This window comes from Lathyrus oleraceus, chromosome 5 (genome assembly GCF_024323335.1).
Source record: "Lathyrus oleraceus cultivar Zhongwan6 chromosome 5, CAAS_Psat_ZW6_1.0, whole genome shotgun sequence".
NCBI classification, from domain to species: Eukaryota; Viridiplantae; Streptophyta; class Magnoliopsida; order Fabales; family Fabaceae; genus Lathyrus; species Lathyrus oleraceus.
In genome coordinates this window covers 249,831,744-249,856,560 of record NC_066583.1, presented here as the reverse complement: position 1 = coordinate 249,856,560, position 24,817 = coordinate 249,831,744, and the positions used below count along the sequence as shown (strand labels likewise).

The following is a 24,817-nucleotide window of genomic DNA, read 5'->3' as shown; positions in this document are numbered from 1 at the left end:
ATTCTTCTTTCAAGGCATTGTTACTTCACTTCACTTCAGTGCAAATTTTTGGGCTTTTATTGTATTCAATCCCTTGATACCTCGAAAGTGCGAAAGCCGCCGCTATCTTCTTTTCGGGTCCCCAGTTGATTGAATAGGGGCAGCTGTAACACCCCAAAATTCGCCCTCCTCATTCATGCATTCACTTTTTAGGTCATTTAGCATTTCATGCCATATTGCATCGCGTCAATCAGAATTCGCTCCAAGAAGCTCGAACATCATCCATGACACTTTGTGGGTTCTACTTAGACGGTCAGTCGACGCAAGGAATAGACTTGAGGTACTACCAACAGGTCCAATTGGGGCCTATTCACCGTGCCAATTGCCAGACTTGAAGAAGCAAGAATCGGCTGATGAGCTGTCATGCTCGCTAGGTGAGCAGATGCTTCGCCTAGCGAAGAACACTGTCATGCTCGCTAGGCGAGCAGATCCTTCGCTAGGCGAAGGGCGCGCATTTCAGAAAATATCAGAAAGCTTTGGGCCTCAGCTGACCTCATTCCAAGCCCATTACCCACGAAATCAGTCTATAAATACTGAAGTTTCAGTAGAGGAAAAGACACTTGGAGTTACACTGGGAGAACCACGGGAGAAAGATCTTGAGAGAAGGAGACCTAGGAATTACTCTGCAGCAACCTTCAGGCAGCTCTGAGGAGTTCACTCCGATTCACACGCTCTTTTGCCTCCGTCTCACGCAAACCTAACAGAGCTTTACAAATCCAGCCGCGCCGTTCGATCGATCTCTCTCATCAGGTATGCCTTTGTTCCTACTACTTTACGCCTTGAATTTGAATATTATGAATGTATGAGGTAACATCAGGTGTTGCCCACGGGTTTATGTTTGTGTATAAATATATGAACAATGCATCGAATGTTTTAATAATTTCGTTTATGAGATGAATTCCATAGGGTTTGGAGTCCTTAACATCGTGCAGGTATCAACGAAAAATCCAAAACCCGCAGGCCCTCGCTAGCCGCTTCGCTAGGCGAGCCTGTAGCGAAGCTTCGCTAAGCCTTCGCTAGGCGAAGCAGTCGCGAACGTGACAGTATTCGTTTTTTTTTATCTCTTTATTCTAACCTGTCTTGCGTTTCCATGGCATTGTTTTCTCTTGATTTCATCCTACTGCTCTAACCCTTTGTCGAGTTTTGTGAGGGCTCACATGGCTTTCGCAGAGACACTCGCGTGGTTTCCCACTTTATTTGTAGGATACCCCCTGTAGTTTTATTTTGATTATTTGTGTTGACTGATTTCCTTTGACGGTCCAACTGGAGAGATTTCAGGGTTTCTTGCTCCTTTAACTGCTATAGCTTCGGATCTTTATCCGTGTGGTAATTTTTTCCCTTTCTCGTACTTTATAGCTTTCTTAGCTGGAAGACCTCGATAGGAGGCAATGTTTGAGCCCCTTGGTGGCATTTTACTTTGAGATACTTGTTTTGTGTTTTGTATTCGTATCCCCACATGTAACGCGGTTCCTTCGTCAAAGACTGCCCGTTTGCACTCGCGCGTCACAAACCCTAAAACCCATAACACACGTTTACTCCTTCTATTACAGGTGAGTAAGTCTCCAAAGGTCGAGCATCTGGTAGATTGCGTAGTAACGTCGTTCATCCAAAACCCAATCCACAACCCCGTAGTTAGCCGAACTACAACTTGCTCTGATTCTCATTCCAGATGAGATACGTAGGCATAAGACGCGATGTCTTAGCGAGCACACATCCCCCCAACCCATAGGTCAGCCGAGCTACGAAGACTCTGATTCTCATTCCAGATGAGATACGTATGCAGTGGATACGACATCCGCGCGAGTCACTTCTCTTAACCTTTTTAGTAAATAAACACATTAGATAAGCTCACACCCTTTAGAAAAAAACTACAAAAGTGGATCCCGTAGAGTACTACGGATGCGTAGGGGTGCTAATACCTTCCCTTCGCATAACCGACTCCCGAACCCAAGATTTGGTTGCGAGACCCCGTCTTGTCCTTTCCTTTTTTCAGGTTTACTTCGAGCGTTTCCTTTCCCTCCTTTGGGATGAATAACGCACGGTGGCGACTCTTCTGTCATTCTCTTTCGCCGGTTATTTTTTCGCACACTGTATTTTTCAGGTTGCGACAAAGAGTCGCCACCGCGCTTTTATTATTTCCAAGGGAAAAGGGAAAGTTTTCAAATCAAAACTAATAAAATGCCAGAGATTACAGGTAAGGGGGTTGGTTACACAGAGGGAAGGTGTAAGCACCCAAAGTGTCCTAGGTACTCCTAGGAAGCCTTTTCTTGTGTGCATATGTATTTTTGTACAAATGGTGTTTGCAAGCAAATAGAATGGGGGGATGAGAAAAGAATTCATTAATTATATTTTTGTGTTTGACAAGACCTTCAGACTTGTGCCTATGTACCAACATAAAATGAGGGATCAAAACCTCGTAGTTCGTGATACAAATTTCAAAGTGGATGCATTGCTTTTAAAAAAAATTAGGTTTGAAAGGCACAAAGGCCTAAAAATGGTTTGAATGAGTTAGTTCTTTTTCGCTTTTGAAAATCTTAAGTCAAGTATAGTTAAGTTCATTTACATGTTGATTTAAGAAAAGAAGTTTAAAAAATGCAATGGCATAAGGCCAAAGTTTCTAGTTTGCAAAATGGTCTAAGTTTAGAAAAACAAGTACAAACTAAGAAGTTTTAAAAAGGAGGGAGAGATTTTGAAATTAAAGAGATGGGGAGGAGATGAAGAGACTAATCCTGAAATTCTGGTATTAGATATAAGATGTCGAAGGTAATGTCACGACATTAATATCTGTTCACACACAATGGATAAATATACAGAATTGTAAAGTAAATAACACAAGCAATTGTTAACCCAGTTCGGTGCAACTCACCTACGTCTGGGGGCTACCAAACCAGGAAGGAAATTCACTAAAATAGAATTAGTCAAAGACTCTCCGTACACTTCAACAAGTTACAGTCTTTCTCACCTAATCTCTACCTGTGCAATTTCTACCTAAGCATTCTTAGATATGAGAACCCATTCACTTCCCTACAATCACACACCAGTGATTTTAAACAACAATCCCTTATGAAAATAAAATACTTTTCAATTACACACTCTTGATTTTACTTCACAGTTTCAATCAAGAAGACACACTCTTGATCTTGCTTAACATCTTTGATCAAGAAGACACACACTCTTGCTTAACAGCTTTAGAGTGACAGATTACAACCACAAATTAGTCCAATTCAATCATCAATGGATGACTTGAATGACCTACAAGTCTCACAACTAAACAGTGACAAACCCTAGCTCTCTCTCTATATTTCGCTCAGTCTTGGTTGTGTGTTCAAACAGGTTTTCTAAGTCCCTTTTTATAGAAGCTTTCAGCTGGGCTTGGACATCTTGAAAACCCTAAATCTATTTTCCAATCAAATCTTTTTATAACAGCTGGTTAGATCTCCTTGGAAAATAAGTAAATATGGTTGTAATCCATGATTGAATGCGCCAGCTAATCATATCTTCAATCATACAAAGATTGCCTTTAATTGTGCAATCACAAAACACCAGACATTCATACTGAATGTTCTGTGTACAGGATGTCATGACATCGGGTCTGACATCCTGGAAAAATCCTGCATAATCCAAAAATTCCTTTTATAACTTCCAGCAGGTACAACCATATCAGATGCCATAACCTTGTGTATGTCATCTGAAACAATCCTGCATGAACATGTCTTTCATTTAAGCTCCATCAGGTACCTCCAATATCAAAAGCCATGGCATTGTATGTGGCATTCTGAAACAATCCTGCATGAATATGTTCTTGAACTCCAGCAGGTACATAGGATATCTTATGTTAAGACATCACACATAACATCTTGTGAACACTCTTTGTTTTACCAAAAGTGCTGCCAACACTTAGAACCAACAAATCCTAAGCATAAATTTAATAGTTAAGAGTTGAAAATATCTGAGCAATGGGCTGCAATCCAATAGACAAGAATGTCATATAGAAACCCAAATTCCCTTGGATATTAGAATCAAACAACAAACAATGCACACAATATTAACTTGAAGAGTAAGGCATGAAATAAAGATAGCCATATCCAAGCTTAGAAACTTCATGATCTTCTTCAAATTTTCCCATGTAACAGATGAATTCCACAATGCCATAATTCACAGGTTCAAAATAACAACTTCACAATTATCATGTTGTAGATGAACTCAAATGGATCTTCAATGATGTATCAGATGAAGTTTCAGATTACAAGCACTTGGTTACATGAAAGTTGGCATTGGCCAAGTCCTTTGCATAGGGAGTGTTGCCTAAATTCTAAGTCCAATTGCCTCAGATCAAACCAACAGTCCACACAAGATGTTTTTTTTATGGTTTTTGTTTTTATTATGTACATTAATGGTCAAAGACCACAAAAACAAACACAATATACACAAGCAAAATATATCACAAAATATGGTCCAAATGGACAAAGTGAAAATGACAAATGAGTAAGGCTTAAAAATAAAATGCATTAAAGTAAATGAATTAGAATTAAATGTTAGTTGTTAATGAGTTAGAAGTTAGTTTTGCTTTTGCTTTTTATTTTAAGTCATTTTTTGGAGAACACTCAACCCACTTATCACAAGCATGGATCCTTGAACCAAGACATCTTCCAAAGGAAGGAAAAAAGGCCAAGTTTCCAAACAATACCATGAAAGAGGGGAGACTTACAATCTTACTAACTAGAATGCTATGCCTTTTGTGTCAAAAATTTAGCGTTATGTTAAGCAATCTTAATTGGACTTATGTAGAAGTCACAACTATTTGAGGTCGGGCAATAGAATTTTGGTGTTAGTGCATGTTAGAGACATAGTATAATGGACTATGCTCATGAAACATACCACACACAAAAATAATATGCAAAAGAGGTGGCCTAATCTCATCCATACTTATGTTGATTTTGCAATCAACTAGCCTTAGGATTGTAGAGATATCATAGGATCATGACATGAATGCATAAAGAAGGGGAATAAGATGAAGAGGAAGGGAAATGAATCAAAACTCAAATTGGACAAAGGAGGACTTTTACCAAATTAAGATCATTCATTCATTTTGGGAGATGGAATGTACATTCCTTCAATCCCTTAAATCCAATGATTTTAACCTAACAAAGTCAAATCAACCTTGACCAAGGCCCAACAACACAAGTCAAACTTATACAAACAATCAAAATGGCTCAACACAATTATTTGGCATTTATTCAATTTAAAAATACTAAAAATAATGCATTAAATTAAATATGGTTTGTCAAATTCCTAAAACCTCATCAAAACACCAAAGAAATGGCCATGAGATTTATCATAGGTCAAACAAGGTCAAAGAACCCTGGAGAATTTTTTATAGAATTTTTGGAAACTTTAAAGTATTTTTAAACAATTAAAAATATTCACAAAATCAATTAAATCATGAAAAATATTAATAATGATCAAATAAATAATTTTAATTCAGTATATGAAAGAGGATTTTATTTAAAAAGAATTGGTGAAACTCTCATATTTTTTGGATCAATATTAAAATTAATATGAATTAATGAAAATCAAAGGAATAAAATAAAAATTAGAAAATATAAAAAAAACGTGGACCACTTGATCTCCCTCATTAATTGAGGTGGCAGATCAAGTGGTCACAAGCGCGCTTTCCACCATAGTCACTAGTCAACACGTAACATAAGTGGTATTTACAAGCAACACACGAGATTAAAACATTTTGAATTGATCATGTGGCTCAAAACCTGTCCAACATATCACCGGCGCTATACCTCCGGTCACCTTCTCAGGCAAACCTCGTCGGACTGGTTCAGTCATCACCATCACATAAATGAAAAAGGAGGACATGATCTGAAAGAAAAAATGGCGTAGAGCACGAATCTGACCTCAATTTCAACTAACTCCAAATATATAGAAAGATATGAGGAGTTGAAATTTGAGGTGTGTCAACTGATTTGCTTCGATTTGACCTCAAAGCAACTCAATCTTCTTGCCTACATTGGTAGAACTTCAGACAACCAAAGATCCAAGAGAATTGATGAGAACTGAGTGAGAATCAAAGAGAAGAAAATTTCTGGAAAATACCTTCAATGTTGTGCAGAACTTGATCTTCCTTGCTTCAATTCTTGTTTGATCTTGCTCTAATGACTTGCAGAATTGGATTAAGAATGGAAAGAAGCTTTGGATCCTGGAGTTTTTGAATATCCAAATAGTGAGATTCAAACTCAATTTTCAAGTGAAAATTATTAGGCTTTCCTTTGAATTATGAGGGTTTGAAGAGAGGGGGAAAAGTTGGCGTGCAAGGGTCCTTTCAAATGAGCTCAAAGGGTCCATATTTATAGCAATTGGGAGTGTTATTTGCACACTTGAATTTTCTTCCAAATTTGGCAATGTCATGCACAAGCTTGCATGGGCGTGTACAGGCCCATGAAGCAATCCAATTAGGTCCAAATGCATCTGAAATGAGGTTGGAATGAAGCTTGAATGGAAAGGCAATGTTATGTGATCAATTGAACTTTAATTTCCACCAATGATGCAGGTCTGTTAAAACCATGTGAAGACCTAGCAAACTTGGTCCAAAATGAATGAATTAGGACTCTTTGGAAAGCTTAGATAAATAGGAACAACTCTTATGTTGAACACTTTTCCATTTGGAACTTGGATCAAGGTGAATTTTGAGGTGGATGTTTGGAAATTTCAACATGTTGAAATTTTTTCTAAGTGTCAAGTCATATACCTCAATGTTCCACCTTACTAAACTTTTTATGTGAGCTCCAAATGAGAAACGTCTCTTCATCAAAGTTGTAGCTCTTTCAAAGAAATTCAAAATTATCACCAATTTGACAACAATTGTATTTAGAATGAGAGAGTTATGCATTTTTGAAGTTGAGGAAAATCACTTGTTCAATGGTATTGGTCCAAAATGACCTATAATGTATCCTTATATTACATGCTCATAAACGTTGATTTAGCTTTCACTCCAAACATCAAAGTTGAATTAAACATCTTGAATTTGATTTTGCAACTTTGAAATCTTTCATCTCATAAAAATTGAGCAAGTTATGGCATTGGGAAGTTGACTTTCAAATTAGGGTTTAGACAAAATGACTTTCCAAGAAAAGTTAGCTTTATACCTCAACATGAAAGTTGTTTGGAATGTCATTTAGAGTAACTTTTCTCTTGGAATCATTTTCATATGGTAAAAATTGTAGGACATGGGGTCTAGGGAGACCCAGTTTTGATCAAATGAATTCATCTGGCCAACCGCCATCAACCAACTTGCTACCTTGCAATTCTCTTGAATTTTTAGGTTCATGGTAGATCATATATTCATAATATGATGAATTTTTAAGTGTCCCTTAAGAAATTTGATCAATTGGTGAAGAAGCTTGTTGAAGAAATTACTCAAAATACCCAGACAAACTAGGGTTTCCAAGGCAAACCAACTCCAAACTCTTGAAGAACGCTTGATCAAAATAACATGTAGAGATCATTGGGACTCATATATGATGCTTAGAGACATTGTGGATAAATCATTGGTTTTGCTCTTAGCCATGAGGATCTCAAACCCTAGATGTGAACTTGATAGATCAATGGTAATCATGCCCTACCTACAACAGAGTTAGGCAAATGCAAAGACATATTTTTGGTATTTTGGTTAGTAAAATTATAAATATACAAGTATGATACAATCACATAGTGCTTGGTGATCTCTCCCAAAACAAACCTAATGAAAGAGGGGGAGGGAGGATGCCAAGGTATGATCCCAGTGCTAATGCATATGATGAGATTGCATAAGGGATCTTAGGGTCAAAATTTGGGGTCTTACACCATTCATTGCTATGGATTTAAAATGATAGGCTTGTGCAGCTAAGGTCTGCTTGTGCAATAGCTTGGCTTGGACTTGCACCAAGGCTCATGGGCCTCCAAAACCCCAAATCTCCTAAGGATGGGGATCATGGAGCTTTGGCTTTGTTTGAGAAGCATCTTGGTTAATCCGAAGACCTGGATTGAAGGCTATGCTTCATTGAATGCCATAATCAAGAAAGATATGTCATATTGGGCCCCATGGCTTGACTTTTCATCTGGCGATGTTGGAAACCCTAATCTCTTGATATGCGGGACATATATTCAAGATAGGATTCCTCAGGGTATGAAAACCCTGATGGTGGCTCCTAACCCTAATATCATGTGATCTTTCACTCAGTGTGTGTCCCGTGCTTGGTCTATTCATTTTGTCTCCTTGATTATGGTCCTATCATTGGTGCTTGAGCCTATTAGGCATAACCCAAGTCCTTGGTCTCATTCATCTGATCATTGTTATGTTACTTCTGTTTGGTCCGTAGGTCTTGCTAAGGCTCATGTTTCTTTCTTTCATGAGTCAGTTGTGGATCTTGGGCTTGAGCGTATGCAAGATATTTCAAATTAATTCATACAGGTCATGTCTCTCCATACCTAATTTCAAAAGCCCAAAATTCAATCCATTTCGAGTGACAAATTCATGTAAAGTCAATTCATTTTCATTCAATTGCTCAATTCCATTCATTTTCATCCATAAAATATTCATTACATACAAAAAAATGCAAGGAAATATCATAACACATTGTAAAAACTCACTTTTGGAAGTTTCTGCTCTGTGAGTCGACTCACGACTCGAAGCAAAACCTTCGGGTCCGAACAGGGCGACTCACAGGTCAACTAAAATCTAGGAAACTTGAGTGAGTCGACTCATCCACTCCTTACGTCGACTAATTCCCCATTTTTCCTTGAACCATGTTTCCACAGGTCCGAACAGGTCAACTCCCAGGTCGACTAAATTATGGGAAAACCTGGATGAGTCGACTCATCCACCCATTACATCGACTCATTTTATATTTTTCTTTGAACCACGTTGCCATGGGTCCGAACAGGTCAAGTCATAGGTCGACTCAACCCTGGAATAAACTCTGTTTGAGTCGACTCATAGCTTGTTTTACAGATTTTTTTGCAAATGGACAAGTCAAGCTTAACACTTGGGCAAGATGCACATGAGGCTTGGTTGCAATGCTATGAGAAGTGAACCTTTGGGTTGAAACATGAACCTTTGTCGTGAGTATGGTCGGGGCTTACAAGTGTACCAAATTGAAATCCATAAGTGTGCCCACAAGTGCATTCGCAGGTCAATCATTCAAAACAAATGCACGTCGGCATAAACACCAGAAAAACCATGAGTCAGCTGAAGCATCTTGCAGAACCTCATTCATGTCAAGACAGGTCTCGATACAAGCACTCGACGAAACTTCAAATAACAAGTTTAGTACATAATAAAGCTTCAACCAAGCATATGGTGAATACAGTAAATCTGCAGCAAACAAGTGTAACAAAATTCACAAACCACTATCAGTTGGCAATGCACAGCAAAACAAAGGAATAGCAGAACCCATAGCAGAGTTGGATCACAGAAGGTTCAACATGTCATAACATCACACTTGAACTGCCATTTACCTACAGCTTCCAGTCATCCACGCCTAATCCAAATAGCTAGTAGGTCATTAGTCAACATTAAAGCCTAATTCCATTCCAGTTTTAACCTGCTATAACCAATCACTATTGGAATCACTCAAAACCAACCAATTAACCAATTAACTAATCCAACCAACTAACTTCAAACTCAGTGAGTTAATCAATTAAACCCGCTGAGTTAATCCCAACTAACTCCTAAGCTGATTTCTAACCTGACAATAACTAATTCCAAGCCACATTAATCCCAAGCCTAATCACTATAAATATATGTCTTCTTCATCATTTCAGGGACTTCACCTTTTGCAATCATCACCTTCAATTCTCTGCAATCATTCTCTCTGAATCCTCTCCCTCTCACACTCAAAGCTCAATTTCTAAAACTCCATTGAAGCTTCACATTGAAGCTTCAAGAAGAGAGATCTCAACCACATCACACTACAGAATTTTTGAAGAAGAAGAATTGGAAAATAAGAAAATCAGAAGAAGATAAAGGCAATATCGTACCTGTTTGTACAAGTGATTTTCCGTCTTCATCTTCTCCGATCAACACTCACCGGAGCAAGTCTCAATTTCAGAGGTAGGTCCATTTTTCATCATTTCATTGCATTTTGGTTGCTATGTTGAACCTTACACCACGCTGTTGCAAATCCCTATCATGAGGAACCTCGAATCTTGTTCATGGAGGTCCAATTTATATCTGATTTTTTAGGGGTTCTTGAGGATTTGGTTTCAGTTATTGATCTAGGACAGAAATTAGCGAATTCGGAGATCGGATTCATTTCAGGAGGTGGAGACGAATATGGAGGTGGATCCACTATCCATTTCTGGCGGCCTCCGCCGCCAGAAGAGACTTCTGGCGCAGTAGCTCTCGACGAGATTCAGGCCATGGTTGGAGCGTGCACTTGCAGCTTCAAACTATGTTGGATTTCTTGTGTTTGGGCTTGTCACATTCCAAGCCCAATGGAGTACCCTCTCACTCCAATTTCCCTGTTGCACCCCCTGGCCAAAAAGAGAATTTGTTCAGCATTGGGCTTTGGCAACTGAAGCCCATGCATTTGGACCCTATCTTGGCCTCACTTTTCAGCATACACCCAAACCGGGCCTGCACCCCTATTTTGCACATGCCCATTCCTTTCTTTGGTTTTTCTGTTTGTTATTTGGCTTTGTTGATTAGATTAATTTTGCTTGGTAGAATTTAGGTTAATTAAATCAATTAGGAGTTAATTAGGATTTCGAAAAATATTAGAAATATCGTTAGGTTTGTTAAAATTCTTGATTTAGATTAGAATTTAGATTTAATTAGAGAGTTTTTAGGAATATTAACATTTTTTAGAAATTGGAATATTTTAGGACCTAATAGCATTTTAGCAATAGAATAGTAGAATTTATTTGAGCTTAACTAGAATTTTCATGATTAGAATTCTTGATTCAATAACCATAAAATTATCAAAAGACCATTTTACCCTGTAGGGGTAATTTTGGATGTTTTTACCCATATAATCACATGCTTCTTTAGGAATAGAATTTAACATAGAATTTGTAATCAACAATAACATGTACCCTTAGGATTAGTTTGTGAATAATTCTGACCATTAGATTAGGTGCTAACCTAATTTTCAAACCAAATCTAACCCATGATTAAATTGATCAAAATCAATTTTGATCAACTAAATCCTTTGAACTTGTATAATTCCACAGTCTATATTGGGTGACCAAAAGACCCTTGGTGACTTAATAAGACTTTTATTCTAAGCTGTGGAGCTCGAAGCCTTAAGTCAAAATCTTCAATCAAAGCATCCTCAATCACATCAAGCGGCGTATTATACAAGACAAATTAAAGGTCAACACTTGGTAAATACGATTCAAATTGCACGAAACAAGCCTTAAGTAATAAGGAATGACGAGACAGAGTATCTCCTATCCTCGTCTTGAGCAATTTTGCGTATGGGGTGTATGCCCCAAATATTCAAAGTGTTCGCCCTTGTTCATAAACTTTAGTATAATACGAATCGACTAAACTACCATGTCTTCTTCATACAATATCAACATCAACACAAGGATCAACAGTGAAGATTCTTCACCAACAACTTGATAAGAATTATGTGCTACGAGCCTTAAGTAATAAAAAATGATGAGACGGAGTCTCTCCTATCCTCGTCTAGAGCGACTTTGCGTATGGGGCATATACCCCAAATATTCAAAGTGGTCGACCTTATTCATAGACTTAGTGTGATTCTTATCAATCGACTGTCAAGTATCTTATCACTTCACTCTCTTATTCCATTCATTTCTATTCATTCCTTTCTTTCATTCAATCATTCAATTATCTTCTTTTGCCTCATCAATCATCTTGCTTCCAGCCCTAGTGGGTTGAACTACGAAAGCTTTAATTTCCTCATTGCACAATGAGGATACATAGGAAGGAGAACCCAGTTTCTTCACGAGCTACCCTATTTATCAATCAATCGTTCTCCATTCCTTCAATCTATACCATCTTTTTTAGATCAATCATACTTCTCCTTGGAATCCTTGTCTATCCTTTTGGGATGTCTTAACGACAGTCCATCTCCTCAATCGAGAGTTGTTTGGGACTATACCCAAACATTTAATTCAGTCTTTGTTTTTTGCTTTACCCTATAGTGGCGGTCTTACTAGTCCACGTATTGGTAAATGCCTACCTTGCTCTTAGATTCAGAGTCTATCTCCTTCTTGGATCCAAAATAATATCCTTCGTTGATCTCGAACTATTTGTTCCCCATCCAGTGATACCCTATTCCTTGTACTATACAGTACTGCAATCATTCCTTGAAGTGGCGTTTGTCTTGTGATCCCCCGTCACTTAGACCAATATCTCCCTCCTCGTTTCATGGCAGTTAACCTCTGAAATTGGGTTTGTCTCGTGAGTCCCATGTCGCTTGGACAAATACCTTTTGACACCATCCTATTGGCACAAGTCATACTTTTGATCACTGTATGTCTCTCTTTCTATCTCTCATGGTTCCGAACTACGATTGCTCTGACTTTCTCATTGCATGATGAGAATACATAGGCACGAGGATGCGAATCCTTGGCGAGCATACTTCTAACTATTCCTCCTTCCGCCTTAGGGAATCACTCATATCTTTCACTAGTCATTACCTACCTTCGATCATAAGTCGTTCATCCAATGACATATGATTTCTTTGATATTGAAATACACTTTCTTTGGAATTCCATATATACCCTTTTAGGACGCCTAACGTAAAGTCCGCATTTCTACCTAGATTTTTTTGGGCTACACCCTCAAACACTTAATCCCTTCTTTTTTTGGCTAAACACCCTATAGTGGTGATTTTACTAGTCCACGTATCGGTTAAAGTCGTTTCCCTCTATGGTACAAATCCAATTTCTATTATGGATTCCAATACAGTCTCACCTTTCGATTTTAAACAATACTTCCTCATTCACTTATCACCAAACCTTCAATTATGTGACTTTGGTCACTTGATTCCATTCATTTCCATGATAAACTCATATTCCACCTTCGTTCATTCCATGTGATATAACAGTTATCTTTGAGCTAATTACACTATCTCGTTGTGCTCCTTTTTACGTCACCTTGTGAACCAAGAGATGTTTGGGACCGTGCCCAAACACCTATTTCTTCGTCTTATTTACTTTACCTTATAGCGACAGTATTACTAGCACGCGTATTGGTATAACCACCTTACTCTTGGGTTCATCTTTTCACCCTTGCTGGAGCTCAAAACACTATTCTTTGGTTAAAACCATACCTTGATCACATTGTTTCATCTCCCACCACTATGTCTTTGAACTACGGAGCTCTGAATTCCTTATTGCACTATGAGGATACGTAGGCATGAGGGCCCTAATCCTCACTGAGCACTTTATCTGTTCTTTCCTTCTCCCATTCTTTTGTGAGTAATCTTATATATAAGACTTATTCGAGCAAGAACAATCAAAATGGTTCCCATGGAGTACCATGGATGTTTGGGGGGTTAATACCTTCCCCTTGTATAACTGACTTCCTTACCCAGCATATCTCTTTCCCCTGGGTTTTATCGATGTTTTCCATTTCCTTTTGGAATAAATAAAGTTTGATGGCCACTTTGTTATATGTTCGAGTGTGCGATATGTTCAGGTATATTTCCGCTAGCATCAGTAGGGAAAAATCTTTCTTTGTTTGGTTACGTTCTTGCGTAAATCGTTCTACGATTGAGAGGTGCGCGAGAGTAATAGAGATCAGATGGTTGGGGTTCAAGCTCAACTGATTGAAGCTTCAACGTGAAGCTTCAATGGCCTGGTAATGGAGCTTCTGTGAGGGTGAATTCAAAGAGAGAGAAAGAGAGAGAGAGAGAGAGAGAGAGAGAGAGAGAAAAGGATGAAGATTGAAAGTAATTGAATTTTGGGGAATCCTTGAGATTGGTAGTGGCCAAATGAATTTATAGAGGTTAGGGATTTAACAGAGTTTAGATTCAGTTAGTTAGCTCAAGAGTAAATATGTTTTCTATTAATCACTGTGTTAGGGATAACTAGGTAATTACACAAGTTAGTTAGTTAGGGGGAAAATGTTAGTTAAGGATTCAATTACCTGTTAGTTTCGGTTTATGAGAGGTAAAAAGTTAGTTGATCAATTCGTTACCAATGGTGAATGCAGGTAACATGTCAACTTTGCAGTTGTGGAATTTCCCTTGGTTTTGATAATGACCTGCTAGTACAGGTAGGCAAATTCTGTTAGTCTTAAATGGTCATGTCATTTGCTTAAATTTATATAAGAAATGTTTATTGTTAACTGATTTTCATGTGGTACTGTTATGTGATTTACAGACTTGTGCAACCTATTTAAACAACTCGAGATTACATCAAAATGTCAAAGTTCCTTGGAGTTGGTGATGTCAAATAGTGGCTTACTTGGCTCAAACATTATGCTGCAGTACTGATGAATATCATTGCTATCTTGGCCCAAATCATAGAGCATAATCGATTATGGTCAATGTAAGGTTATTAGAATGTCATGAATGTATGTTTCTAACTTGATGTTATGTTAACTGTTAGTCAATTGAAAATCATGTTGCATTAACTGATGTTATTGTCATGATACTTTTAGTTTGGTATGTATATAACAATAGGGATTTTGGTAATATACTGGTGAAATATGACTGAACTGTGATTGTTCTGATTAGAAAGTGAATGAAATAAGTTAGTAAAAATTCTGAACCAAGTTGATCAAATGTATTTACTGATTATAGTTAGCAACAATTGATAAAAAATGATTAGTGCAGTTTGCTTTTGAATGAAGTGTTGTGCAAAATGTTAGACTGTTAATTAGTGAAGAGGTTAGGGTTAACTGATGTTTTAATTGTAGGATGTTTTGGCTTGATTAAAACTGACCATGTTATTGGTGTTTCAAAAATTAATTAGTTACAGCTTGTTAGGTTGATGTTGGACTGGTTTTGTAGTGTGAACTATTGTGTATGATGAATAAATTCCTATTACAACAAACACTTGGCTCAAATCAGTGAAAAGTTAACGAGTTGCTAATGATAGAATTATGGCAATTGGATATCATGCTTTCATTCTGAATGCTTCCATATTGATGATGTTTTGCTTGACTTTGCAACAGGCTTGAACATTGCGCAACTTGGATTTTGGATGAAGCATTGGATCACTAGAGCAACCAAGGATTTTTTTCCACTTTTCAAATCAACCCAAAGAATCATGTCATGTGATTAGTATAGGGTTAAATGTATTAGTGCAATGGAACATCTAATATACTTGTAAATGAACCCAACATTAGGATCATGCTTATGTAATGGAACAAGCCAAAGTGTGATTGATTTAAAATCGTAAATCAAATTTTAGTTTAATTCCACTTGTTTTATTATGCATGAAGTGTTTGTATGAGATGCATATGAAAGGGGTGTCATGAGTTAGGCTTAGAAAGAAACGCCTTTGACTTGTGACTTTGGTCAACTAGTTGACCAAAAAGTCAACAGTTTACCAAAAGTCAACTTAGGTGGAAAAAATGTAATTCATCAATCAAGGCTTATGATGAATCTGAAATTGGCATGTAATGGTCCAAAATGAATGAACAAAACTTGTAAATTGAGCAACCACATGAATTGAATTAAAAATTGTCATTTTGTCCCAATGTTCTTGCCATGCCATAAGATAGGTTGTACTAATGAAAAGCAAAACCTAAGACAACTTGTAAATGAATCAACCATCTTTGATCATTTGAATCATGAATGAAATGGACTAAGATGCATGGATGGATCAAGAATTAAAGGCCTATAGTGCCCTTATGAATCACAATGGGTTAATGACAAACAAATGGACCCAAAGATCAATGCACTAATGCACTCATGAATCATGAATCAATGATAATGGATCTATGCATTTGAAAGTACCAAGAGACCTAAGTCAATGGCCTAGGAAAGGCTAAGTAGGATGCACATGTGGATGCTTGAACCAAGCCTTGAGTCATATGAAATCCCAATCATGTAGATGTGTAGGTTAACTAGATGATTTCCATGATCACATGGGGTATTTGATGATGGATAATGCATGATATGATGGTCAAATCCATCCTTCTACTGAATTAGGGTTTCAAACAAATACAAGGTGAAAAGTCAAGCCAACAAGGTGCACTAGGACCAAGTCTCCCTGACTAGGGTTTCGTGATGCATACCATCTAATCAAGGTCTCTAAATCAGGCATGAGGATCCACAAACAAGTTCCCAATTTATGGGAGCCCAATTAGGGTTTAGGGGGTCTAACCAAAGTTCAATAATCAACCTCAAGATCCTAAGGAAACAACACCAAGAATTAGGGTTTTGATCTCCAGAGGAATGCCACGATGAGGTCCCCTTTAATCCACGTCTCAAAGATCAAACAATTAGGGTTTCACTCCCAATATGATCAAATGAAGATCCATGTCAAATTATTGGAGTTTAATCCACAAGCAAACCCTAGCTTTGCCAACCATAAGCTTTGAATCTATGGTGATCAGTTAGCAAGTGTCAATGTGAATGATGCATTTGAATGAAACATGAATGTGTACAGATGAATCTCAAGTCAAATGCTGGATGAAAAGATGAAAAGGGGAGGGAAACTTTTGGGGTATGACACACACATCTCATGCATGACCCTAATTAAAAGTTAATGCAAAATTCAAAATTTTATGTTAAAGTATGAGAATAATGAATATAAATTGAAATCACCGTAAAAATTATACTTATGAGCACCACAATTGTAGTACAAGTATGTCCATCCAATAACATGCCTCCAAAAATTCCATAAGAAAACTCTTATGAATTATAAAAGACTGTTGTGTTTCATTTTTTAATTCAAACATGGATACTACTAGAATCTCATCCATCATCCTCAATAGTCTCTGAGTGTTATCTAGTTGAGGTGGTGTGGTCTCAATATTGTGATGCGAGGCATAACAACTATCTTTCGTGCTTGCACCACCCATAACAACTTTCTCACATACCTTCTCATATATGTTTAACTGATCTAGAATTAAGTGGTTGAGTACACCCATTGATTTCAATTTCGGCATCATAAAAACAACTAAAATACAATACAAAAATTAAAATATAGAAACAATAACAACAACATACAAAACAAATATTTTAACTTATACTTATACCTCAATTACATCGCATATGCACTTCTCTCAATCAACCTCAACCAACCTCTCTCTCCTCCCATATTTCCTGCAACATCCTCTCTCACTCCTTCCACACCTCCTACAACATCCTCTCTCACTCCACCTGAGTCCACTTCTCCCGCTCATGTCCTAATACCTCCCATATCTTTTCAACAGCTATCCCTTCAATTTCTCTCTCACAGTTTACTTTGTTAATTGGTTGCAATGGTCTAAAATGCAACTTTAATCTGAAACCTCTTCCAAGATCACATACACGGCTAACATGCTCCTCGGTTCCAATCGCTTCTACCAAGATGTCATCAAGATCTTGTGGAACGAAGATACAAACTTTGGCTTGTTCAACCAGTACATCCTATAACACATTAATGTTTATCTTTACCAAATTTAATTAACTAAAATAAGTAATGTTGAAACAAGTATCTCCTTACAATATTTTCATCCACTTCACGTGTAGACTCTGATGTGAACGATCCATATGGTCTTTGACATGCCCTATTCCATTTCTCATGGCATGATGGTGGATATGGAATGTGATCAAGTCTTCTATAAGGATCTCCCAAATCTAGTTCCCTTTGTTTTCTTTTTTCATTAATCATTTTCTATTCAAGTTTATCATATCCTCCATGAGACAATTTATGTGGATAGATAATTCTAGCTCTATTCTCCTTTCTTTTTTGGATCTTAGCCAATCATCTATGAGTGGTGAAAGACTTTGCAAAAACCTCTCAAACTTTCTTATCAATATATGAATACTTCATCTATGGAGACGCTTTATTATCTTTTGGATGATTAATATAATCATATTTGATTTGTATCTTAAAGCCCCTCAAATGCTACCAGTATATGTAAGCCATTTATTTTTCTGCATATAATTATCTGGAACAATAAACACTTTTTCCATTTATATAATAGAGTTGATATTAGTATTAAACCAAGAAAATAAAAGGTCATATATACTTGTAAAACAAATCATAAAATTCATACTAAATATCATAACATTAGTCCAGATGTTATCTTTCAAATCACCATCAACCTCGTGCCAATTATCAAACAAAATGCTCACTTTTCTTCTAAATTGTAATGCCACATAACCCTTAAAATCATCAGCATTTTCACCATAAGCCTTACAAGTTCTTAGATAAAAATTAATCGGGGAGTGAACACCATTTTCATGGGTTTTTTTTAACTTTAGTACATATCGTGGCACCTCTAGTTTTTCTTCTACTTTTTGTATTAACAAAGGTTGCCGAAGATGTTATATGATAGGTACTTATCGAATCATCCATGTAAATTAAGAAAAATAACAACATCACATAACATTTCATCCTAAATGATTCAGAACATAAAAACATACTAACTAGATATATGAAAGAGAGAAACCATAGAATAATACTAACTAGAAACATACACGTAAGTAATAAGTTATGATGAAATATTTCATGAAAAATAGCATATATGAAAAAGTTACATATACTTCTGTGGTATTACAATTTCTAAAATTAACACCATAGCGTGTAACAACATTTCTATGAACATTTTTAAAACTAACGTTATTTCTATGAACATTTCAGTGGTGAGTTACATACCTCAAACACGATGACAAAGCTTCAACGAATTTTGAAAAGAGATGATATTTGAGTTGATGTTGGAAATTGATGTTAAAAAAGATGATATTCGAGTTAATATTGGAAGAATTTTGATGAAAACTGCCTAGGGTTTTTGTGAAGAGAATGACAATGAAGTTGAAGTCTTTATTGATAGGAAAATAAAAAGTTAGATCTAGTTCTATGAAGTATTCATACAATAGAACAAACATGTTGGTTTTTAGGCTAAACCGAGGGAATATATTAATTAAAAATTAAAATAAAAGGAAAGTCATGTAACATCATATTCTGGAAATTCATTTAAAATAACCATCACTTCGATTTTTAGATAAAACTGAGGTAATATATTAAAAATAATTAAAAATAAAAAAGGCATTTGAAAATGTTGATTCAAAAGATATTACCCCTCGGTTCTGAAATATAAGCGAGGGTAATACAAATTAAAAATAAATAAATAAAGATAAAATGGAAAAGGGAAAGGTGTCATGTGACCTTAAACTAATTAAAAATAAAACATAAAATGCAGTAATTGGGATCCTAAACGAGATCCTTCATAGTTATATTCCATCAATTTTGGTAATAACTTAGTGTATAAGTTGTATATTTTTTTAAAAAAAAATTGATGGCGCAACCAGGAAATATACTTCGGTTATTTGTGGATCGAGGTAAAAACTTTGTCATGAAATATATTATTTGTAGTAGTGATCCTTAACGATGTTGTGCGTTTTTCCTTCTCCCTTACTTCAGAATATGCATTCTTTTTCTTAAAACTTATGAACGCTTATAACTATTTGTTTTTACATTATATAGAAAAAAATTGAAACCATAAAATCACACCGCAAGCCCTTGATGACGCAGTTATATTACGATCTATATGACTTGGCAGCTTATAATTCTTTCAATCACGCTCTAGATATTTTAAGCACGTATTTTATTGACATAAGCTATCTTCCTTTTCCTTTGCATCTTCCTCTTGACATGCTTCTCTTTCCCAAGCATCAACTAGAATCCTATCAATGCAACTGTCGATGGACGCTTTGACAGTTTGATCAGACCATCAGATGACGTAACAACAAACAAAAGAACTATTCTCAATGGAATAAAACTTTCACAGACTTCTTAACAATCTACTAATTTGTCCTCATATATCCTACAGAAGGCGTCTTGGTAGTTGAACTCGATTTTCTCGTATTGATGATCACTCATCTGCTTCACACTGTAAACATAAAAAAATGTTTGGAATCTCAAAAAAATTGAACTCAGCAGATATAATACCATTATTTTATAGAATCAGCTGAATAAATTCAGTGTAAAAGAGAGGTCGGTTCGACTTTTCTTTCTAGATCATTATTGTTCAATTACAAATTTCACCCACTTTACTTCTGATCAGGTGAACATCAACCACTTCAAAAATAAATCAGCTTCATTGGCCCTAACATAACTTCTCGCGTTGTTGTATAAATTTTATGGTTCTTAAAAGGTTGCAAAAAATCATTTTAAACTTTAATCCAGCTTCTTGTGTGTGTGTGTGTGTGTGTGTGTGTGTGAGAGAGAGAGAGAGAGAGAGAGAGAGAGCGAGAGATTGTACACCATGGTTATACTAATTCGATGTGTTTGTCTTTGCTTTGTGCTTAGTCCAATCCAATCTTCAATGGTGAACTACTCAAAATTGGTAGTTTTTCAATTATTTTTCAAATTAATAAAAAATATTTTTTGATAAAATAGATAATTAAGACAACACTTAAAACATAAAGACAAATTTCCTAAACAAAACATGTCTAAATCTGGATTTCCCTTTTATTGAGGTAGAATACTAAAAAATTCTGAATTGACGAGATCTTCAATTGATCTGGATCCAATTTCTTTCCTAGACCCAAAGTCTTGTACAAGCTACTATTCTGCAACAATCTCTGCTCAACCATATAGGAAGTTTCTTATCAGAGCCTTTGTTCTACTGAAGGATCTTGGAAACTCCATCTTCGTTTTATAGCAACCTTCATTTAGTTCTACAAAAGTCTTCAATGGAGGAGAGAATAATCTTTCTCTTTTCTAGAAGTTAGTATCCAAGCACCATAATCACAATATTCAAACTTAATTTAATACACATAAGTATTTTCACAAAAAAACATTAGAATCCCTAATGTACCTTGCATATACCAATCATACTCAATCGTTAGAGTTGAGCACTACAATATTGGTGTTTCTTGATTCAAGGTCGCACATGCTTGGTGATCTAAATATAATCTCACATAACTCCTCAATGGGTCTAACTCGATTAACATAATGTGAAGTTTTTTTATATAGGTTTGGCGTGAAAGAGAAGGTGTGAAATAAGAATGCTCATGGTTTTTCTGGATTTGTGAAACTATAGTCTATGATAGTTTTAAATATTGTTGAATAACAACTTCAAAAAATATGTTATATATGGAGAATGACAAAAAAAACTGAAATATATAGGTGCTAGAGGTAAGACACAAAATAGGTCAAAAAAGAACAATTGATTCGAATTAGATCAAACAGTTATTATTTTAATCAAGTGAAAGAATGACTTGAACTAAGGTGATAAATTTTTTATACAAGTTGTTTGATTCGAATTAGTGACTTTCATGTGATTTGAATCAAACAATTACATGATTAGAATAAAAAAAAGAGGTAATTTAAAAAAAATAATGATCATGATTCAAATCATTATTTGCAGTAAGGAGGTCTTTGATTCAAATCAAATATATCCTTGATTTGATTCATCTTAACAACATAAAAATTCTAAAATTCCTATTTAAGTTTGATATGAATTAGCCAAAGCCATGACTTGAAAAAAACTTCAAAAACACATTACTTTAAGCTTTCTTACTTGTGATTCAAGGCGTGTATATTTTTTTACTTTTACCAATTTGTTCAAGATAAAAAAAAACATTGATAGTTCGTTGTAGAACCAGAATTGGACGTGATTACTGAGATTAGGGGGAAATGAAGTTTCACGAGTGATTCTATAATATATCATCGTGAATTGAAGTTTGCAATCACGATGCTTCTTGAACTAACAACGTTGATCTTAACACAATGTCGTCAATTGGGGTCATTCTAGAATCGCATTGGTAATCTCCGATATGGTGGACCTATGGGGGTACCTTCACGGTTAGCACTTCAAAGCCTAAGCCAGTTAGGGTTCAAGATAACTTTAGTGAAAGGGGAGATTAGAGATTGTACACCTGAAAAACCTCTGTGAAGATATTTATACCTTGGGATTAATAGAGCAGTTAGAATAAATGAGCCTCGTGCTATAGGCCTTTGGCCTACACGGAGCGGTGTGTTTCTGGGCCTTCTCCAGAATGAAATAGTTGCCCCTAAGACTCGTTGGGAATTCTTGATGCCGGAGGAGTTTTATATTAGTCGTGGTCGGCCCTTAAGTGTAATTACCTGAGCATCGATTGGCTTATACTACTTTGGTTTTGCCAAAGTGTAACAAGGAACGTGCGCATTAAATGTAGTGCCATCATTGAAACGTTTTGTCATTTTTCTCTGATTGTGACTTGAAAAGCTATAAAGTGATGTGATGTAACTTACTGTGCACTTGAGTTCATTCGTGTTTCCAAGATGAAATCTGACTATTGATTCACGCTTGTTTCTTACTTTCAATTGGATCCACTCGATTATATTTGCCTATATAAGGATATAAGGAGTAAGGAGAAATATTTTCGTAATTTTTAGACTGAGTTACCTTTGTTTCCTTTGGTACTCTCCCTCTTCTCCGGGAGTTTTTTCCAGGAGTAACCGTTGTTCCACATTCAAAGCCTCAAACTTTTAAAGCTTCAACTTTCATCACTCTTTTTACTTTTACTGCCTTTGACTTCATATTTCAAGGTACCTTCTCTCTACTTCAGATTTTTCCTTTAAGTATTTTTTGTATTTTCAATAAGATGAGTGATAACCCCGTTATCATATAGAGTGACTTGGAGTGTAGCGTTTTTTCCTCTTCGAGAAAGGGAACAAAATATGAGTTGTATTCCTTTCTTGATGCCTGTAGGGATTTTGAATCGAAGGATATTCCTCTAGTTGATGATTCAGAAATAGAAGGAATGTCTGGAGATTCTCTTTCACATGGATCTCCCTCTAGGGATCCTTTAGATGTCTTGTTCTCAGAAAAAACTAATGGGGTGAAAATTATGCCGAGAAGTTATTGCCTCATTCTGTTTCGAGTGAGGCTGAAATAGAAGATGCCCATCATATGAGGAAACACATAGATAGCTTTGTCTGGCTATACATACTAATAATTGGTCGTAAACCTAGTGATTCTAAAATTGTGCATCATTTGGAATGTGAGGGACAATTTAATAATGTGTCTTGGATCAGCCTTTGTGATTATTATAAATTCGACTAATTATCCATAGAGGGCTTCATTTAATTGTGTCGGCTAAGGCTAGTAGATACCAATGGGTGGATGTTGAGGTGGGTTGGACTCCTTCTGTCTTGAATATTGTCGATGCTAAAATGAACGTTGATGTTACAATCGGTAACCCCCCAGATTGGTCAATTTTCCTAATAGCCCCGAAGGAGAGGATATGTAGCTCTTTTGAAGGTTATTCGGTTCCTATATATTAATGCCTCTTCACTGGGTTGGGGGCATGATGACAGTCATTATTAAATAATTTTTAGGAAGAAATTAGGGTAAATTTGAAACAAGAATGATCAAAAATCATGTTAAAATATGAAGAATTGAGAAAAAGGCCAATATAAGGAATATACAAAGACTTAGCGAAAATTGTGAAGAAAAAGGACATAAAGCGTGTGATTCGCTTCTCAAATTCTCGTGCGCAATTCATACCATAGAGGCGCGATGAGCCTTATATGAGAGTGTGATGCTATTTGTCATGGCCATGATGAGGGTTATATCACGGTGCGATGCTGCTTTTTATGCTGACACATATTTTTCTATTAAAAGCAATTTTTGTCCACTTTTAAAGGGTTCTGAATTCGAGGACTGAAAGTGAAGGAAAAGGGTGATTTTTGGTAATTTTTGAGGCCATTGGATCCATTGGAGATCATTTTCTTCAGTGATTTTTCATGTATTTTAAATCTAATCTCATGGTATATTTATTTTACACTAGGAGTAGCTAGATTTTTCCTAAGTTAGACCTTTTTTTATGACAAACCTATTTTTATTCTATTGGGACATATGAGTGGATGATGTTAATGTTATTGCTTTGACATATTATTATTATTCAATTATCGCTTGTGCACATCGCCTATTGTATGTTACAATGCATTATTTGATACAGGTAAGTAGTGGCATATTGATCGTAGGGATGCTTATCAGAAATAGGATAATAGTTTGGTTATCTAATTAACTAGGGATAGTCTAATTACGAATTGTGATTTAGGGATTAATACGCTTGAGTGCCTAGTCATAAATTTCAATTGGCCTGACGGATATGGGAATTAACACTTAGACTAGTGAGATGCACACCAAGGGATTGGGTGTAATGGTAAGGTTAATCTGTCGTGTAACTCTTATGTCTCTGCATGTATGTTAATTCATATTTCATCAATAGAATAAAAGTAGGGGATTGTAACGAAAAAACTTAATTACCTTTATCATCGTATCTTTTCCAAAGTTGGTTTTCTCTTCTTTTTGGATCAAGCAAACAATTTTCGAAGACCCCCCCCCCCCCCTCCTCTTGTGTTACATTATCTCACACTCATTTTCCTTGTTAAAATCCTATCCTCGTGGTGACGAATATTTTATTATTACTTCGATACACACTAATACACTTTCTAGTTTTGTTATCACTTTCTAGTTTTGTTATCACTTTCTAGTTTTACTCCAAGGAGATGAAAATGAAATAAGAACTATGTGACTAGTATCAAGGGCTCGACTATGAAGAAGTATTTATCCCTGACGAGGTACTCCCTTCCCAGCAAAAGAAGAAGCAAATTGATTCTTATGCGATTATCGGTGCCCCTGATCATGCTG

At 36.2% G+C, this 24,817-nt stretch overlaps 1 protein-coding gene across 1 annotated transcript in view; it reads right to left on the bottom strand.

Moving 5' to 3' along the window:
- The window catches only part of LOC127080025 (sugar transporter ERD6-like 6), a 69,061-nt gene extending 51,223 nt beyond the window's left edge, over window positions 1-17,838 (bottom strand). The window contains exons 1-3 of the mRNA XM_051020363.1: window positions 17,671-17,838; window positions 17,477-17,594; window positions 17,063-17,142 (exon numbers count right to left, since the gene is read on the bottom strand). Of these exons, the coding sequence (XP_050876320.1) occupies window positions 17,063-17,142; window positions 17,477-17,594; window positions 17,671-17,838 (366 nt within the window). The remainder of the gene's footprint in view (window positions 1-17,062; window positions 17,143-17,476; window positions 17,595-17,670) is intronic.
- Between the last annotated feature and the right edge of the window lie 6,979 nt (window positions 17,839-24,817).